This window comes from Mustela lutreola, chromosome 4 (assembly GCF_030435805.1).
Source record: "Mustela lutreola isolate mMusLut2 chromosome 4, mMusLut2.pri, whole genome shotgun sequence".
NCBI lineage: Eukaryota > Metazoa > Chordata > Mammalia > Carnivora > Mustelidae > Mustela > Mustela lutreola.
In genome coordinates, this window is record NC_081293.1 from 169,910,208 (window position 1) to 169,927,063 (window position 16,856).

The 16,856-nt window shown below is 45.9% G+C and overlaps 1 protein-coding gene across 1 annotated transcript in view; it reads right to left on the reverse strand.

Annotated features, from left to right (window-relative positions):
- WNT2 (Wnt family member 2) overlaps positions 1 to 16,856 on the reverse strand; it is a 47,340-nt gene that overhangs the window by 14,563 nt on the left and 15,921 nt on the right. Inside the window, exon 4 of the mRNA XM_059171665.1 lies at positions 5,823 to 6,087. Coding sequence (XP_059027648.1) covers positions 5,823 to 6,087 — 265 coding nt within the window. The remainder of the gene's footprint in view (positions 1 to 5,822; positions 6,088 to 16,856) is intronic.

The window sequence follows — 16,856 nt, forward strand, 5'->3', positions numbered from 1 at the left end:
AATTATACAACATAATCAACAATTGCCTGCGAAAATGGTGACTTACAGGACACACCAATACATTTTTCATTTCATTCTCTCCTGGTCTAGCTGTCTGGGCACTTCTCAGATATCAATTCATGAATTTCTAAAATAAATTTCAACATGGAAAGGGATGAGTAAACTAGTCTTAGTTTTTCAAATGACACACGTGCAGTGAGACCCTGGAATAGAGCGGCAGAGGGAGGCCAGAGACCCACAAAGCGCCCCCTTCCTGTCCAGGCCTGAGGACCCCGAGCACCTGGCCTACCTGCCTTTGCCTGTCCCCCCACCCAGCTCAGCTACAGAGAATGGCGGCCTCGTGAAGGCTGAGGGCAAGGACTGAGTCTGGCTTCCACATCTTTGCGTTCCAGAGGCTTATCAAATGGTCCGACATAGAGAAGAGGCTCAAAAAAATATTTGACCCATGAAGCCATGAGGAACCTCGGGATATTGTGGGAATTGTGCATTTAATATCAAAATAAGGTCCGTCCATTCCATTCCTATTGGCTGTTCCCTTGCTCTCAATCGGGTCACAATGACAGAGCCGCCGCAGACCCGGCCACGCCGTGGGCATGTCTAGATTGGTGAATCGCTGTAAACAGTGGTTGGAATTGCATTCCCAGGGTTTCCAAGCTGTTTGCAAGTGTGATTTGTGTAGAGAAAAGAGGCCCTCGTGCTTCCCCCACTCACAGCCTGCAAACAACAGGTTAAACAATTGCAGAACTCTTTTTTTTGAACTTGACTAGAGAGGAGGTGGAGGGTCGCCTGTTTCCTCCAGTTGGAGAGGAGACCTCAGGGTGACCCCCGGCCCAGGTCAGGGTTTTACCTCATAACAGGGGAAAGTGGCCTGTGATGAGGGGCATCCGCGTCTCTGGACAGGACAGCGGCATTCCTCGGAGATGGACTATCTCTAACTTGAGGGCTTCTTTGATTTACAGACGCCTGGGGCAATAACCAGAGTAGATAACCTCACGGCCACTAGAGTATGTGCCTCAGAAAGCCCGGCTGCCCAGATGGAGCCTCCAGTGTGGCCTGCTTCATGTCACACGCGCGGCGTGACACCGCCCTACGGACTTCTGAGATCTGAGGGGAGTCTTTATCGTTGAACATCCGAGCGCTCACTTTGCTCAGCTAAAGGCTGGTGGAGAAAGTCTCTTGTGGTTGTTGCTGTAAGATTATCTTCCTTAATCGTTTTTGAGTTTGTGATATTTTTTAGGAACTGTGAAGGACATGACCACTCTTGCAGACTTGAAGGGCTTGTAGTTAGAGGGGCTCCGAGATGGCCGGAGCCAAACAGGAGGGAAGCTGGGGTCTGACCACTTTCCAACTCCCCACTCTGCAGGCCCCTCCACCTGCTCTGCTCCCGTGTCCTCACCCTGCCTCTTTAGGACACAGGTCTCTCTTCCCCGGATTTCCAGAAGTTATATAGCCAGGAAAGTAGGGACTTTTGATTTGACTTGTGTTTATTTTGTTTCATTTACCACTTATGGGCCACACAGTCTCGGGCAAGTTAAGAAGCTTTTCTGAGCCTCCATTCCCTTCTCTATAAATGGAGGTGACTGATGTGCAGATTCAGAGAATATGTCCAGAATGTGTGTAGTAGGGCCAGACTCTCAGAGGAACTCACCCCATGTTCCCACCCTCCTCCTGTCCCTGGCGTCTGGGTCTGTCCTCACCCATGAGCAGTCCAGGGTCTTAACTCAGCCTTCTGCCTTTCTCATCGAAATTTGCCTGCTAATACTTTCTGTCATTCTCTCAGGACTTCACTCAAGGGCTGGCTTGGTCGTCTCTGTCAAGCTTGGATGTGAATGGCTGAGATCACTTTCATGCACTCACAGTGCAAGAAAGTTCCTGAAAGCGCAGGGCTTCCATGTGGAAGAACATCCCTCTCATACTGGGCAAGCCAGGATGGGGAATATATTTGGGTGCCATTTGTCTAGAACTCCTTAAATAAAGATTTTTTTTTTTTCCTTCATAAGAGATCAGGTATTCCAAAGAATATAATGTCCTCAGGATTTCTTCTTACTCAATACTTATGAAAAAATACTTACGAAAAACAACGTTGTAGGCCGGGGATTGCCTAAAACATTGATTTTCCATTTTCAGGTACTCAAGTTTGAAATGCAGATGGAATCCCAGCAACAATCCCCTGAGACTGTGATCTAACCGTTTCCCCAAGAGGCCCTCGTTTGGGAAATAGCAGACTAGACCCATAGCCTTCGTCCGTCCTACACACCAGACTGACAAAACGCACAGGCTCGCTTCAGTCACGTGATGAGTTCATCCGAGCAGGGAGCAGGCACCGGCCAGCAAGACTGAAGTGAGTCCGCTACAGGAGCCTATGACTTGGCAAGATTCAATCTGCTCACCACCATTGCTTTTCCAGTGTTGCACAAGCAGAAGGTTCCCAAACAGTTCAATAGGAAATGGTATGAAATTTTTAAAAAAGAGAAATAGAACGATATAGGGAACGGTGCCAAACTTAATAGAGAAAAGGAAAGACACATTATTTGCTTTAAATTTTACTGCCACCTTTGGACCTGTTTTAGAGCCCGGATACTGTTGAAGGTAACCCATGTCAAACATGTGGGAGTTCCAGTTAGCAGAAAACAGACCCTTCCTAAGGTTCAACACGATGCTCGTGAAGGGAAGAGCGTACCCTCGTGACGTGCTTTCTCAGCGATGCACACATGTGGGGGGCTGCTTTAGTACAGACGGACAGGACGCTAGCCCTGCAACATCCAACACCTTCCTTCCAGGACAAGGGGGCAGAGCTCAGAGGAGGAATGCCACTGTGAATTACAGGCAGGAGTCTCCCCCCTTGTCGATCATCTCAGATTCTGTCACCTCCCCCTGCCTCTGCAAATAGAGGTTAGAGGCACCTCCAGAAGGATTCAGACGCACCCACTTCTACAACTGTTTTGACCAACTTTCTAGAGTGCACGCTTCAGGAGTTTCTAGTAGAAAATGGCCAGGATACACCTTCAACTTTAGAAGGCCTTAGGTTACACAGGCAGGCACAAGGCTCTCGGTCGCTGTGTGAGTTGAAGCAGGCTTTCTCAGGGAAAATCTGCATCTCATATATGTGGTTAGGTACATGTGAATTCAAGTATGAACAATGAAAACTCTACTCTTTCAGTAACGGGAACTTTCGCCTACATGATAGCAAACACCCTGAATCATATTTTCACTGAAATAGTCACCCAATAGTCAATAGAATTAAAAAGAAAAGTTTGTATGGATGATTTTGGTATTTCCTCAGGCTCAGCTGTAAAAGGACATGAAGGCTAGCTCAAACAAGGTATGAATACTCTAGGAATCTTAATGGAAATCTGATCTAATACTTTGGAACCATCAACTTAAAAAAAAAAAAAAAGGTAGCTCCTGGTTAATCAACAGCAAAAGAACTAAGTTCACATCCTTTTTAAGCTAAAATGAGATAAGTTAAAATGAACCTAAAATAGAACAGAAATAAGTGGAGAGTGAAGAAATTCTAAAACTTCCCTCAGAACGTCAGCCTCTGCCACAGGGTGCCTTGTAGCTGGCGTGTCTGGAGACAAGAGTAGAATGCTTAAAACAATGGACGGCTCGAATCCCTGCTCTGCCTCTAAACCGACTAGGGGTTTTTTAGCAAATTCCATACCCTGTTTGTCAGAGCCGCATTTTTCCCTCCCATAAAATGGAAAATACCATACCTATTTATATTCTTGGTGCGAGTCATTGGCAGAATGCAGACCAAGTGCTAACGAATGGCAGGTACTGCGGATGTGTTTGCTATTTTAGGATCAGGAAACAGAATCGTGATCTAATAACGGGAGGAGCCAAAGCAAAGTGTGGAAGGATAACTTAGTATCCTGAAGAGGCGTCAGGGGGTAGATTCAGAATCTCCTCTTTCGAGAACACAGTCAGGGCTTTATTTCATCGGATGCCCATGAGGAGGCTCAGTGGCCATCGCGCATCGCACCTGTTTTTTTCACTGTGCAAACTGCTTTAATCCGAGAGCCCAGGACAGATGTCCAGAAGCAGGCCTTCTTACATCTGGAGTGAGGGGTTGGCTTCGCCGCGCCTTTTCAGAGCTAGCTCGTGACAAGTTGCGATGTCAGGGTCAGGTGTGCAGACCACCCGGTCTGATAGCCAGACACCCATCCCCTCCAAGACCAGGGAGATCTTGAGCTAGTCATTCACTTTCCTCATCCAGGCAGTTGGGATGATGTTATCCAGGGCTGTTTATCTGATCTCAACAGCTAAGATGGGAATTTGGTTCATGTTGGTGTTGATCAACAAGGAGCCACCCTCTCCCACCCCTCCCCCCACCCCCGCCCCGCCCAGGAACTGGTTCCATTGCGCTGATGTCATTGGGTGGTTCTAAGGATTAAATAAAACCATGTGTGCAGTGATCTGAGCCCAGTACCTGACACACAGGAGTCAATCCATTGTAATTCCTAAAGTGATCATGATATCATCATCCCCATGTCCTGGCTGAGGAGCCTGAGGTTAGATGGCTAGTTAATGGCAGAGGGGAGCCAGACCTCTGGGACAATCTTTTATCAAAGTATAGGTTTCATGGTGATCTGGCTGAAACTGTGGGCTGACAGGTAGGATGACTTGAAGGTTAGAGGTCCCAAAGCATGTCAGGAATGCAACAGCATTCTGGTCCCTGTGCTCGGTCCTAGCTAATCCGTAGGTTGCAGGTATAGACCCGTCCGATACTGTAACGAACGTGCTTATCGAACCAGGAGGGAAATTCAGCCACTCAGGGACAAAGGAGAGGCTCTGGACTTCTTGTGACATTCCCTGGTAAGGATCCCTCGTGGTTAATCTAGTGTTAGGAGCCGGCTGTTTTACTGGTTTCTTTGCAATTACTTTAGAACCTAAAACTATTTAGAATTTAAATTCAAGGACGTTTTTCCTGATAACAAATTCCCTTGCTTTCTACTAAGTCTGGGAAGTTGGCTTGAGCCAGAGTTGGCTGAGGGCTCTCCATCTCCTCCTATCCACTGAGACTTATTTTGTATGAGTCTTTGCAAAGACGCCTGGAGCTCAGGGCTGCCTGGGAGGGGTCAGAGGTAAAGAGCAGGTGCCTAAAATCACGCTGGTGGAAACAGCTATGTTGAGGCTGATGGAGCTGCCCTTCGAGTGAGTCCAAGACAGACAAAGCACTGTCTGCAAGGCAGTGGTGTGGCTCTAATAAACAAAATGCCCCTTACACAGCTCTCATCCACTGCCCACCAACGGCCACACCAGTGGGGATGCATTTTTGCCTTCTAGTATTTAACAACTTCTCAGAATATTGGAAAGAACGAGGGACTGAGAAGCATGGCAGATCTCAAAACTGGCTAACTTTAAAGGCCTGGGTTCCTCTTCATAGTCACATAGATGGATTTGTAACAGAGAAGGTCCATTGCATAGATCTCTCTACTCCTCTTGGCTTCAGGATCACAGGGAAGATGCCAGGTTGCTGTACAGAGTGTACATGAGCTCACCAGAGTTTCATCCGAGCTGAAGAATTTGGTTAATCTGCATATTGTGACCCTGCCATGCACTTTCTTGGGGTCACCTTTCTCTAGAACCTGCACATTCTCAATCCATTTCTCCAGTTGCCTAGGAAAGCTCTCTGAAATATGAATTATAAATATGAATTCATATTTCACACTTGAAATATGAATTACAAGACCATGAACGTTGAACCTGAAGGATCTGGCTGCACTTACAGAATTGTCAGGCTGAAAACAGGACCAGACTGAGACTGGGGAGGACTGATCGGTGAATGAGGTACTGTGAGTAAAGGGTTTTGAACTTACCTGCATCTCGGTCCCTGATGCAATAGTCTGGAGAATTCTCAAAGTACACGAGGTCATTTTTTGTTGGCTTCTTAAACCTCTTGTTAGCCACAGTGAAACCAGTGCCATCCTGGTTCATGACAACCTGAATGGCCCCATTGTACTTCCTCCAGAGGTAATCGCCCGTCCTTCTGAAGTCGGCCATGGCCAGCCAGCATGTCCGCAGAGTACACGAGCCACTCACGCCGTGACACTTGCATTCCTGCTTCAAGAACCGCTTTACCGCCTGCCGGGAGAGACGGGCAAGGTCAAGGGCAGACGAACGCAGGACCCCGACAAGTGCTACAACTCTCCTTCCCAGTGAGCGAGCGACAAGTGAGTCTGATGACAAAGAATCCCGGGACTTAGGACTGGGAGATATTGGGGGTCACTTCCGCCATGCCACACTGACCACTGTAGGTGGGGTCCCCGGGAGAATCAGTGTGGGGGCGGGGCCTGGCCATGGGCACTACTTGGCTATTGGAGTAACAAAAACCTCACCAATTTGAATGGAACAGGGCACAGGGCTATTTGGAAGAGTGAGAGAATGAGTTAGAGGTCTTTTCCTAAATAAATGTGGCTTTATTATCTTAAAACTGTACAGCACTACTCAGGAATTCCTAAGCCTGCTTCTTTTGATAAGCCAATCATAGTGACTGTGACTATTTTCATGTTCTAGGTATTGCGCTCACGTTTCCTATGCTCTATCGCAAAGACCTTAATCTTTACAACAGTCCTGTGCTACCATATTTATTTTGCAAATGATGAGGGAGCCAGTCTGAGGGAAATTAAAGCACTTGCCGCGAGGGACATGGCTGGTATAGGACAGAGCCAGGGTACACTGGAAATCAGTTGATGACCCTGAGAATACCATTGGATTTGGGAGATTATCACTCTACTCTGGCCAAATTATTCATCTTGAATGACAGGGCTTAGCTTGCTCTTTCTGCAGAGGGGAAACCAAGGCACATGGGACCAGCCCATCTCAGCTGGCTCCCTGCACTAGCACTCCCTTTGCAGTAGGCTGTGAGGCTGGGGACAAGGAAGGACTCCGGTGGGCCCTGGAACTAGAACTGCTCTGGTTTTGGGATTAGCCAGAATCCCAAGGCTACTGTTCTTCCCATTATAGGAGCGAGGGAGCTAGGGATCAGGGAACTGAACTCCTAGGCCAGGATGTGGAATGGCAGATGCAAACCCAGACTCTAGAGTCTTTCCAACTCATAGGACAGACACATAAATGGATTTCCTCAAAATATTTTCTAAGAGCATCTTTTCTAATTACAGACCTTCCTGGGTTCCCTTTCTTATGTGATTTACTACTTTAACAATTGTCATTCCCCATCCCCAACAGTTAGAACTAAGGTCTTGTTTAATCAATCAGTTTTCCAAATTATTATAATATTGAAAGAACTTTTTTGTTCCTCATGGGAGATCCTGACTGATGATTAGGGGCTTCCTCCATTTGTGACACCCAAAGTGACACACAGAAGGGCCGTGGGGGTGACCATGGCCTCACCAAAACCATGCCTTTGGAACCTTGGCTCAGTCGTGGAGCAGAAGAGGAGAAACCTGCCTGCCGAGGGCTCCCACCCTCACTGCCTGTATCCCCAAGACAGCACCTGTCTGGGGCGGAAGGCATAGGCAGAGGGGACAACAAACTTCCTTGATGACATTATCCAAGGTGGGACTATGAACAAAATTCTTAGGGTAACACATGGTGAGAACTCTTTCTAAGAACTTAGATGGTGGATTCAACCCTGCACTTCCCACTTTCTGAGGTTCTGGTATAATTGGTCTAGTTGGGGGAGGTGGGTGGGTGGCTCCAGGATGCATCCCAGGAGGAGCTCCCTGCCGTACGCTTGCTTCACCCTCCCCCATGCACCCCCAAACACGCATGCACGCAGATACCAGTCTTCCAGGCCACCTCGCCAGGGTCCCACCAAGGTAACTTCGCCCAAACCTGGTTTTGCCTCTTCTACAGATTATTTCTTCTCTTTCTTTCTTTCTTTTTTTCTTTTTAAAGATTTTATTTGTCAGAGAGAGAGAGGGAGAGAGAAAGCACAAACAGGCAGAGTAGCAGGCACAGGCAGAGAAAGAAGCAGACTCCCCGCCCAGCAAGGAGCCCAATGCAGGACTCAATCCCAGGACTCTGGGATCATGACCTGAGCCGAAGGCAGCTGCTTAACCCACTGAGCCACCCAGGTGTCCCCCTTCCTTCCTTCCTCCCTCCCCTCCCCCCCTCTCCTCCCTTTCTTTCTTTTTCTCTCTCTTTCTCTTTCTTTCTTTTCCTTTTTTCGATTCTATCTATCCACTTGACAAAGAAAAGAGAGAGAACACACAAGCAGGGGGAGCAGCAGGCAGAGGGAGAAGCAGGCTCCCCATCAAACAGGGAGTCCGACGCAGGCCTGAGCTGAAGGCAGACACCCAACTGACTGAGCCACCCTTGTGCCCTGATTGTTTCTTTTCTAACCAAGTGTGTAGAAAGGTTCTTCATTTCAGAAAGTTAGTCCCAAACAAGTATTCTAGAGCCGAAGGATCCAAGACATCGTGGTGGCTCTCCAGTCATGAATTCACTCACAGCCTTCCCAGGTTGGACCTCGGCACCCTGTTTCCCATTTCACCCCCCATGGTGGATTACGCCCTGTTAGCATGTGAAACCTGTCCTCCTCAGCATGAGCCAGCCTTGAAGGGCAAGGACAGAGACATGCTGAGCAGGAGGAATGTCATGAATTTGCTCCTCCAGGTCAAAGGGATCTGGCGATATTTAAGGGCTATCTTAGAATAAAATTGTTTGAAAATACACTCCCCCCACCTTTATATTTCAGGTGTTTGGGATGAGGTCCCTGGGTGACCTGGACAGCAGGCCTCCGCCACAGACACAGTCCTAGAAGGGCCACCTTGGCCCCCTGACTGCCCCATTTGGGTCCCACCTGTCCAGGAGTTTTCTATCCTAAGATTTCAGTAGAGCCACATTGAACTCATTCCATGCCAAGTGCTTGGGAAGTGAATGCTCATTCTTCAAGGCTTAGTCCCTTTAAAGCTGGGTTATTTACTCATAAACAACACTCTCAGCTTCACAAATGACAGGAAAAATTACTGCTCTCCCTTTGTAAGGCTAAGTTTCCAGGTTGCAAACTTCAAATGGATCAATATTTAAGATGACTAACTGAAGCATTTGCATATTAAAATTGGATCTTGAGCATATATCTTATGAATCCTTATAAATACACGTGGCAGTGGTCCACACTGCTGACCATCACCATCACCATCACTGCCAACAGCCATTCCCCTCTCCCTTCCTAAGTTCTGTCCCAGTGCTGGGCAGCCACGTACTTCAGAACTGGCCTGGCCTCTCTCTGACCCAGAGCAGCCCAAATCAGTAATAGTAATTTCACTGTCCTGCTCCTGATTCGGCCGAGGCCAATACGATGTTAGGAGCAATCTGCAGGGGGACTTGTGGGAAAGATTTCCTCACGCTTTAAAAGAGACACGAGGACAGCTTCTTTTCTCTGTCTCTGGATGCGGGTTTCTGCAGCAGCTCCCCTAGGATACGAGGCAGCCAACTCAAGACCAGCAGCAAGCTGCTGATGGCGGGACGGAGAGATGGGAAGGGCTGGGTTCTGGAGGATGCTGCTGAACTGCTTGAAGGAATCCACCTTGGCCTGGCCCTGCCTCTGTACTTCTTGTGATCCAAGATATTAAGTTTGTGCCCCCCAGGGTCTATTACTTATAACTGCAACTATTTCAACTGGAATCATGGTCGGTTCTTGACTGTGGATTAATCACAGGCTCCATCTGACAGTTCACCTTGGGGCAGAGGGAGACCTTGTCTGATGCTGGGTTTGCTCACAGCTCCAGGCCCCTCTCCTAACACACAGCCTCTTCGGGGTTCCATCACAGCTTGGGGCCTCCTCTGCCTCTGGATTTGCAGACTTGGAATTCAAACTCTTAACCTTGAATGGGACAACACCCTGCTCAATCAGAGAGGTGGAGGGAAGGGGTCCTAAGCCAAAGTGGTGTGATTGGGAGAGTAGCTAACCTTAATGTAACAATAAGGAAGGGAGAAACTCCAGGGGAGTTTAGGAACTTCCTAGCTGAGAAGAATTCCCATGATCAAATGTTATAATAACAATGTAACAATAACAACCACTTATCCAGTACCCTGCTGCCTGACAGGCTGCATGACAGGTGGTTTACACACATTCTCTTGTCTAATTACTACAATTAGGCAAAATAGATTATTATTCTTATTCTGTAATTAAGAAAACCAGGACTCAGTGAGGAAAGTAAAATCCCCAGAGTTACCCAGATACACTGGGGCTGAACTAGGGTGTGAATCCACCTCTCATTCCCAGATCTTTGCTCTTTCTAAAAATATTTAAAATCCTATATAAATTACAGAAATTTTGAATAATGCATACTGTTTCCCTCCCTTCTTTTGAATGAGTCAAAAATTGACTAAATACGATTGCCTGCATCATGGAGAAAAAAAGAGGCAGAGAGATTAATCAGGGGGTACTATATTCCATCTTCCATACCAATAGCCATAAAAAATCTGCTCAACAGGCAATTTACAGAAAAAAATATAAAGTCCTAACAAAAGTACAGAAAGATGTTCAACTTCACCAGTATCAGGAAATGCAAACTAAAAGAATGCAACACTTGTTTTTTGTCATTAGCAGATTAACAAATAGTAGAAAGTCTGATAATATTTGGTGTTGGTAAGAGTATGGAGGAAGGAATCCTTTAAGAAACTGTTGATGGAAGAGTAAATTGATACACCATTTAAACATGGAGAGCATTTCTGCAACACCTGTCAAAATTTTAAATATATGTATCCTTTGACCTCAGCTATTCCACTCTGGAAATATTTGCACAAGCTTTGAGGGATACACACCCACAGGGCTGTTCACTGCAGCATATTCAGCAATAGCAAAATATTAGGAAAAAAGCCCAAATGACATCAACAGAAAAATGGTTAAGCAAATTATGGTATATGCTTAATAATGGAATATTATGTGAGCTTTGAATAATGAGGTAGATCAGGAGGACAGAATGAAAGGAAGCCAAGAGACGAAAATGAATTGCAGAACAATGTATGTGTTATGGTCCACCTTTTAAAGGCCTGCATATGGGTGTAGACACAGAGAAAGAAGGGAAAACATGCTCTTCTACAATCTGGCTGCAGTCTGAGGGGTTGCATGGTCTGGAAAGAGAGGGAAAAAAAGAGTCAAACCCTTTGACAGGTAAAGGGGATTAAGAGGAACACACTTCCAGTTAGAAGTCAGAAGTAGGAGACAAAAGCCAGGTGTAGGGAATATAGTCGGTAGCCCCGTAATAACGTTGTAGGCGGACTACACGTCCTGTTGTGAGCACTGAGTAATATATACCATTGTCTCGGCATATGTCGCACACCTGAAGCTAATAGAACGTTGCATGTTAATTCCGCTTCCACTCGGGGGCGGAAAAAAAAGGGTGAGGCTCTGCGTGGAACCGAGTAAAACGACAGGAATCCGGGGTTTGTTCCCTGGCATCTGGAGAGAGGAGAGCAGTGATTCTCATTCGAGCTACACAGTAAAATCACCTGGGGAGGCTTCCAGCACCTAGAGGGGCCTCTCCCTCGGCAGAGGAAATCAGAACCTAGGCAGGTGTGGGGGGCAAGGGTGATGGCCTTGAGACTCCTGCCGGTCTCAGGTGCCTCTAACAGGCAGCGGGAGCTGAGGATCCCCAGTCCAGCACAGCGGCCACAGCCGGAATGCCCCGGAGGAAGAGGGGAAGCGGCTGCACCCACGGGGGTCCCAGCCCACCCAGGGCCCAGCAGGTGAGACGCTCTCGTGGCAGGGAGCGGCATTCCATTTCTAGGAATGGGGATAGCTGATTGTTGACTGCAGTTTGCGTCCTACCCCATGTCTCCGAAACATACTCCAGTTCGCGTTCCTGATGTTCTGGAGGGAATCAGAGAGGCGGGGGGAGTAAAGCCAAGTGCTTTTAGAGGACCCGGCTGCAGTGGAGGGGCCTGTCCAGGGAGATGCACCCCGGGGGTCCTGGGAGGTGAGAAGAAAGGGGCTGCTGGTCTTCCCGAGCCGGCAGCAGGAGGGGAGCCCCGCAGACTCACCCTGTGGGCAGAGGAAAGGGTAAGGGAAGGCGGGGACCTGGGGACATCCCAGGGGCTGCCACACAGTCTGGGCTTTTCATGCACACTTTCAGAGTTTTTAACTAAAGAAATATGTGCCCATGGTTTAAAAATATCGGATAGTCCAGGCAGGATCGTGATGAAAAGCTGATACCTTCCGCTGTACCCTCCTCCTCCTGCTTCTTCCCAGGCACCGCCCACCCCAGAGGTGGTCTCGCAAAATGAATTCTGCTTGTAGCCTTCCTGGTGGTTACCTAAATGCCCCCAGGAACGGTTCTATGCTAGAGGATCCCTGACTTTGGGAGGAACAGGGAAAGCCATCCTAAGACTCCTCTGCCAGAAAATTGCCATAATAACTACACAAATCTGCAGTGACCACGAGGTGAGTGGAGCCCTCTGGAGGGTGCTGTGCCAGGCTGACACAACAGAAGGTGACAGCCCTGTGTGTCACTGTTGACCCACTGATCTACAGAGGGCATTTCCTAGGAGACTTCTTACAGCAGTGGAGAATTTATCCCAGCCCTTACTTGCCTCACCCGGCCTCTCAACAATTCTGGCGATCTGGGCAACTTCAAGGCCCAAAGTGGAACAGTTCCACCTATTCTTGTTCCAAAAGTCCAGGTGCAGTTCATCTTCCCTCCTCCCCTTCTGCTTCCCAGTCTCCATCAGCGTCACCTGTCCTTTCACAGGGGCAAAGGTGAGGGCATTCAAGCCCTATTCTGTGACTATAGGTGTCTCCCACAGTGTGTCTAGATGTTGACTTTAAAAATTGAAAACAATCAACAGAGAGGTGGTTGTGTTAACTGCACGAGAAGGACCATGCCAGGACTGCAGGTCATAATCTCTGATCCAGCATCACAGCCTCTGTGCCAAAGAAGAGTGTTATTGGAGTGAAGTTTGCGGTTTTCCCATTTTCCTTGCTACCAACTGCATTTACTAGAACCTGATGTTTTGCCCCCTCACCATCCTTCTCTCTATCTCTGGGGCCTCCACAATCCTCCACTTTCTTCCAACCTGGACTGGCTACACAGCTGAGAGCCAAAATTTTGCTCTCCCAGTTTGGACAAACTACACTCTGCTCTATGCCATATTTTCTTTTCTTTCTTTCTTTTCTTTTTTTCTTTTCTTTCTTTTTCTTTTTTTTTTTTTTTTTTTGGTTTATTGCTTCTCTTTGCAGCAACTTCTTAACTCCTTTGAGGTGCACGGGGATACATTGTCTGAATTCTTGTGCATCTAAAATGTCTTTATTCAGCCTTCATCCTTGACTAATAGTTTGGCTAGGTATAGAATTCCAGATTGAAAATAATTTTTCCTCGGGGGCGCCTGGGTGGCTCAGTGGGTTAAGCCGCTGCCTTTGGCTCGGGTCATGATCTCAGAGTCCTGGGATCGAGTCCCGCATCGGGCTCTCTGCTCAGCGGGGAGCCTGCTTCCCTCTCTCTCTCTCTGCTTGCCTCTCCATCTACTTGTGATTTCTCTCTGTCAAATAAACAAATAAAATCTTTAAAAAAAATAATAATAATTTTTCCTCAAAACTGTGAAGATGTCTCTCCACAGGGTTTGGTTTCTAGTGGTATGGATGGGAAGTCTGATGTCTGGCTGATTCTTTGGCAAGTGACTTTTGTTTTCATTTCACTTTGTATTTTTTTCTACATGGAAGTCTCCAGAAACTGTCCTTTATCCCGGATGTTCTGAAATATCAACGTGATATTTAGGATTTTAAGAAAAAAATTAACCCTGCTTGGTTCTCAGTCAGTCTCTTCAATCTGGAAACTCCTTCACCACAGAGATATTCTCTCCTCTCAATTTTTTAAGTTTCTTTATGGCATTCTAATTAGTCAGTTGCTGAACCTCAGTTGATCTTTTATGTCTTTTATATTTTCTCTCTTATATTTTTAATACTTTCTTTCTGGCTTCTTGAGGAAGAAGTTCCATCAAAGTAACACTCTTGGCTCTCACCATTCCCTTAGTCATTTCTCTCCAGGGGAGGAGAAGTGACTTATCCAACTGGTGAGCTTAGAGGAAGGACAGGGCTTATGTGCCTGGGTTCCTTCTTGTTGGGCATCTGCCAACCTGTGGAGAAGATGAGTTATGATCAGTTCCTTCTCTCCAGCAAGAGGCTCCTTGCAGGGGCTCCAACGTGCAGCCTGTGACAGGGTGAATAAGGCTGTCCAGTTTGAGGGTGGAGTGCTAGGAAGTGCTTCAAAACTTTGAAGCTACCTCCTCAAGTGCGGCTTTTTTTCAGTAGAGCAAAAGACATTTTTATTCTTTATCCAGCTCCTTTATCCACTTTTTAGTTGGTTTCAAATTCAAGTGGGAAAGATGGGTATTGTTTATGGATTTCCTTAAACTCCACTTGTCTTTTGGGCTCCTCCTTTTTTCTTTTTCTTTTCTTCATTTTTTGAAGCAAAATTGATATATAACATTATGCAAGTTCCATATTTACAACATTATAATCTGACATCTGTATACATTACAAAGTGATCATCACCAAAATTCTAGTTACCATCCATTCTATAAATGACCACATTTATCCATTTCACTCACGGTTCCACCCCCCTCCCCCAGGGAACCATCAACCTCTTCTCTATCTATGAGTTTGTTTTTATATTGCTTTGCTTGTTCATTTTGTTTCCTTAGATGCCACATATAAATGAAATCATATGGTATTTGCTTTTCTCAGTCTTACTTATTTCACTTTGCATAATACTCCTAAGATCTGTGTTGTCACAAATGGCAAGATTTCATTCTTCATGGCTGAGTAGTAGTCCGTCGTGTATATCTACCACATACTATTTATCCATTCATCCACTGATGGTCACTTCAGCTGCTTCTATAGCTTGGCTATTTTAATTAACACTGCAGTGAATATAGGGTGCAGAAGCTTTCCAAATTAGTCTTTTAGTATTCTTCCGAGAAGTACTCAGACACGAAATAGCTGGATCATATGGTAGATAGATCTATTCTCAGTTTCCTGAGGAATCTCCATACTGTTTCCTGGGCTTCTCTTTAAGCTTTCTGGAAGGCTTCTTTGGCTCTCTCTTCAAGTTCTTCCCTACTCTCTAGCTGTCACTTTTTCAAAGCATCCATTCTTGTAGTTTATGGATGTGAACATCTTCTGAAATATCTGTGAGGAGACTAATTAGGCTTTTAAAAAATTCTCTTCTCATTCTGGAGTTACTGGTTCCCCACTCCCCTCCCCCGAGGTCATTTATCCTACAATTCTTGGTCTTTTTCTCTCTTGCTGCTGAATTTAATCAAATATATGGTAATCTTTGGACAGTCTCTTCATATTTAAGAATGAAGTTATAATAAGGTATTTAGGAATGCAGGTTATGTGGGTGGGGCTTGTGGGCCAGTGAGTTTTGTTTTCTGGTGAGTAGGTAGGACATTGGCTGTTATGCTGGAGACTCTAATTCCAGAAAGCCTGAGGGGTTACACCAGACTTCTAGGAGTTCCACTCATGGGGGGAGAGGGTGTGGATGGAGTTCCTTATTCCGTCTATGGGATTTTCAGTTAGTCCCAGTTTTCAGGCCTATGCTTCTCTCCTGTGCTCATTAGTAACTGAGCATCGTGGTGCCCACTTTAGCTATTGTCCCATCTGCTTTTTCCTTTCCCCCATCTGCTTTTAATCCCCTAGACTGTGGCTTCTTCATCCTTCTTTATAAGTAACAATTTCTTCATTTACTTCCCACTTCCCAGAAATTTGTTGAGTTTTCTTATTTCTTTGACCATTCTCCTTATGGTTGATTTAAACCATTTCTTATCCCATTGGTATAATTTAGTGAGGTTTTGGAAGGAAGATGTGAAAACCCTACATCCTGTCCACAGCCTTGAGTCTGTTGCACTCAAATGTCTGGAAGGGGAAAAGGACCGTGGGGTGGGGATGGGGCAGGTGAGCTGTAACTTCCCCATCTTCCATAGACACTTCTGTACTGTACAATTTACTTTTGTTTGGGCAATTCTTCTCTTACAGCAGGAAGAGAGGACACTAGAAAGAATAGATAGCAGTGGCTTGTTGTCTCTCTTCAGTGTGTGAGGCTAAAATCTTCTTCGAAAAACAGGCCCATGACATAGGTCCTGTTTTCTCTTTTGTCTTAGAGCTTTCCTAAAAGATCTCTTCTGCTTCTTGTTTGATTCTGAGTGGCTGTGTCTTCAAGGTTGCCATCAGTATCCCATTCCCAGCCTTCCCTACCTCCTCTCTCACATTCTCCTGGCCCCCATGGCTTTTCATATCACCAAACTGGCCAGCACAGTCAGCATCAATGCTTCACTTAAGCTTTTATTCTGGGGCATCCAGTGAATAAATACTTGTTCATTTGACATGACTACATGAGAAAAAAATAAATATGGCTCCTAAGGACAGCAATACTCTTTTGGTATTCAGCCTCATGGAAACCATTTTTAGCTGGGCAGATAACTTATCTCAAAAAATCTTTGATAGGCTCATAATTGCTTCAGTGCTAAAATCATAGTTAGCAGTTTCCTTATGTGGCCCTTAAATCTCTAATTTTGAGCATTTTAAGACTTTGGTCTGCAGAGGCTAATTTCTAGACTTAGGATTTAAGAAACTTCTATATATTAACATTCTCTCCCAAAGAAACAAAAGTCTGAATGTTTAAAATAAATAAATAAATGAAAGCTATAGAAGAAGGTAATACATGCATTGAGCAGGCTAGAACAACTGTATTGATTTTATATTTATCTGCCCAGCTTATTGTCAGAACATAATAAGGAAGCTTAACTTTCATTAGGGTCTCACATATGTCAAACCACACTAAACACTTTATACTCAGTACTTACTTAACCCACCCAAACACTTCATATTCACTCTGTTATAGAAGCCACACAAACATATAAAATATGTCCTATTTTTATCCCCATTT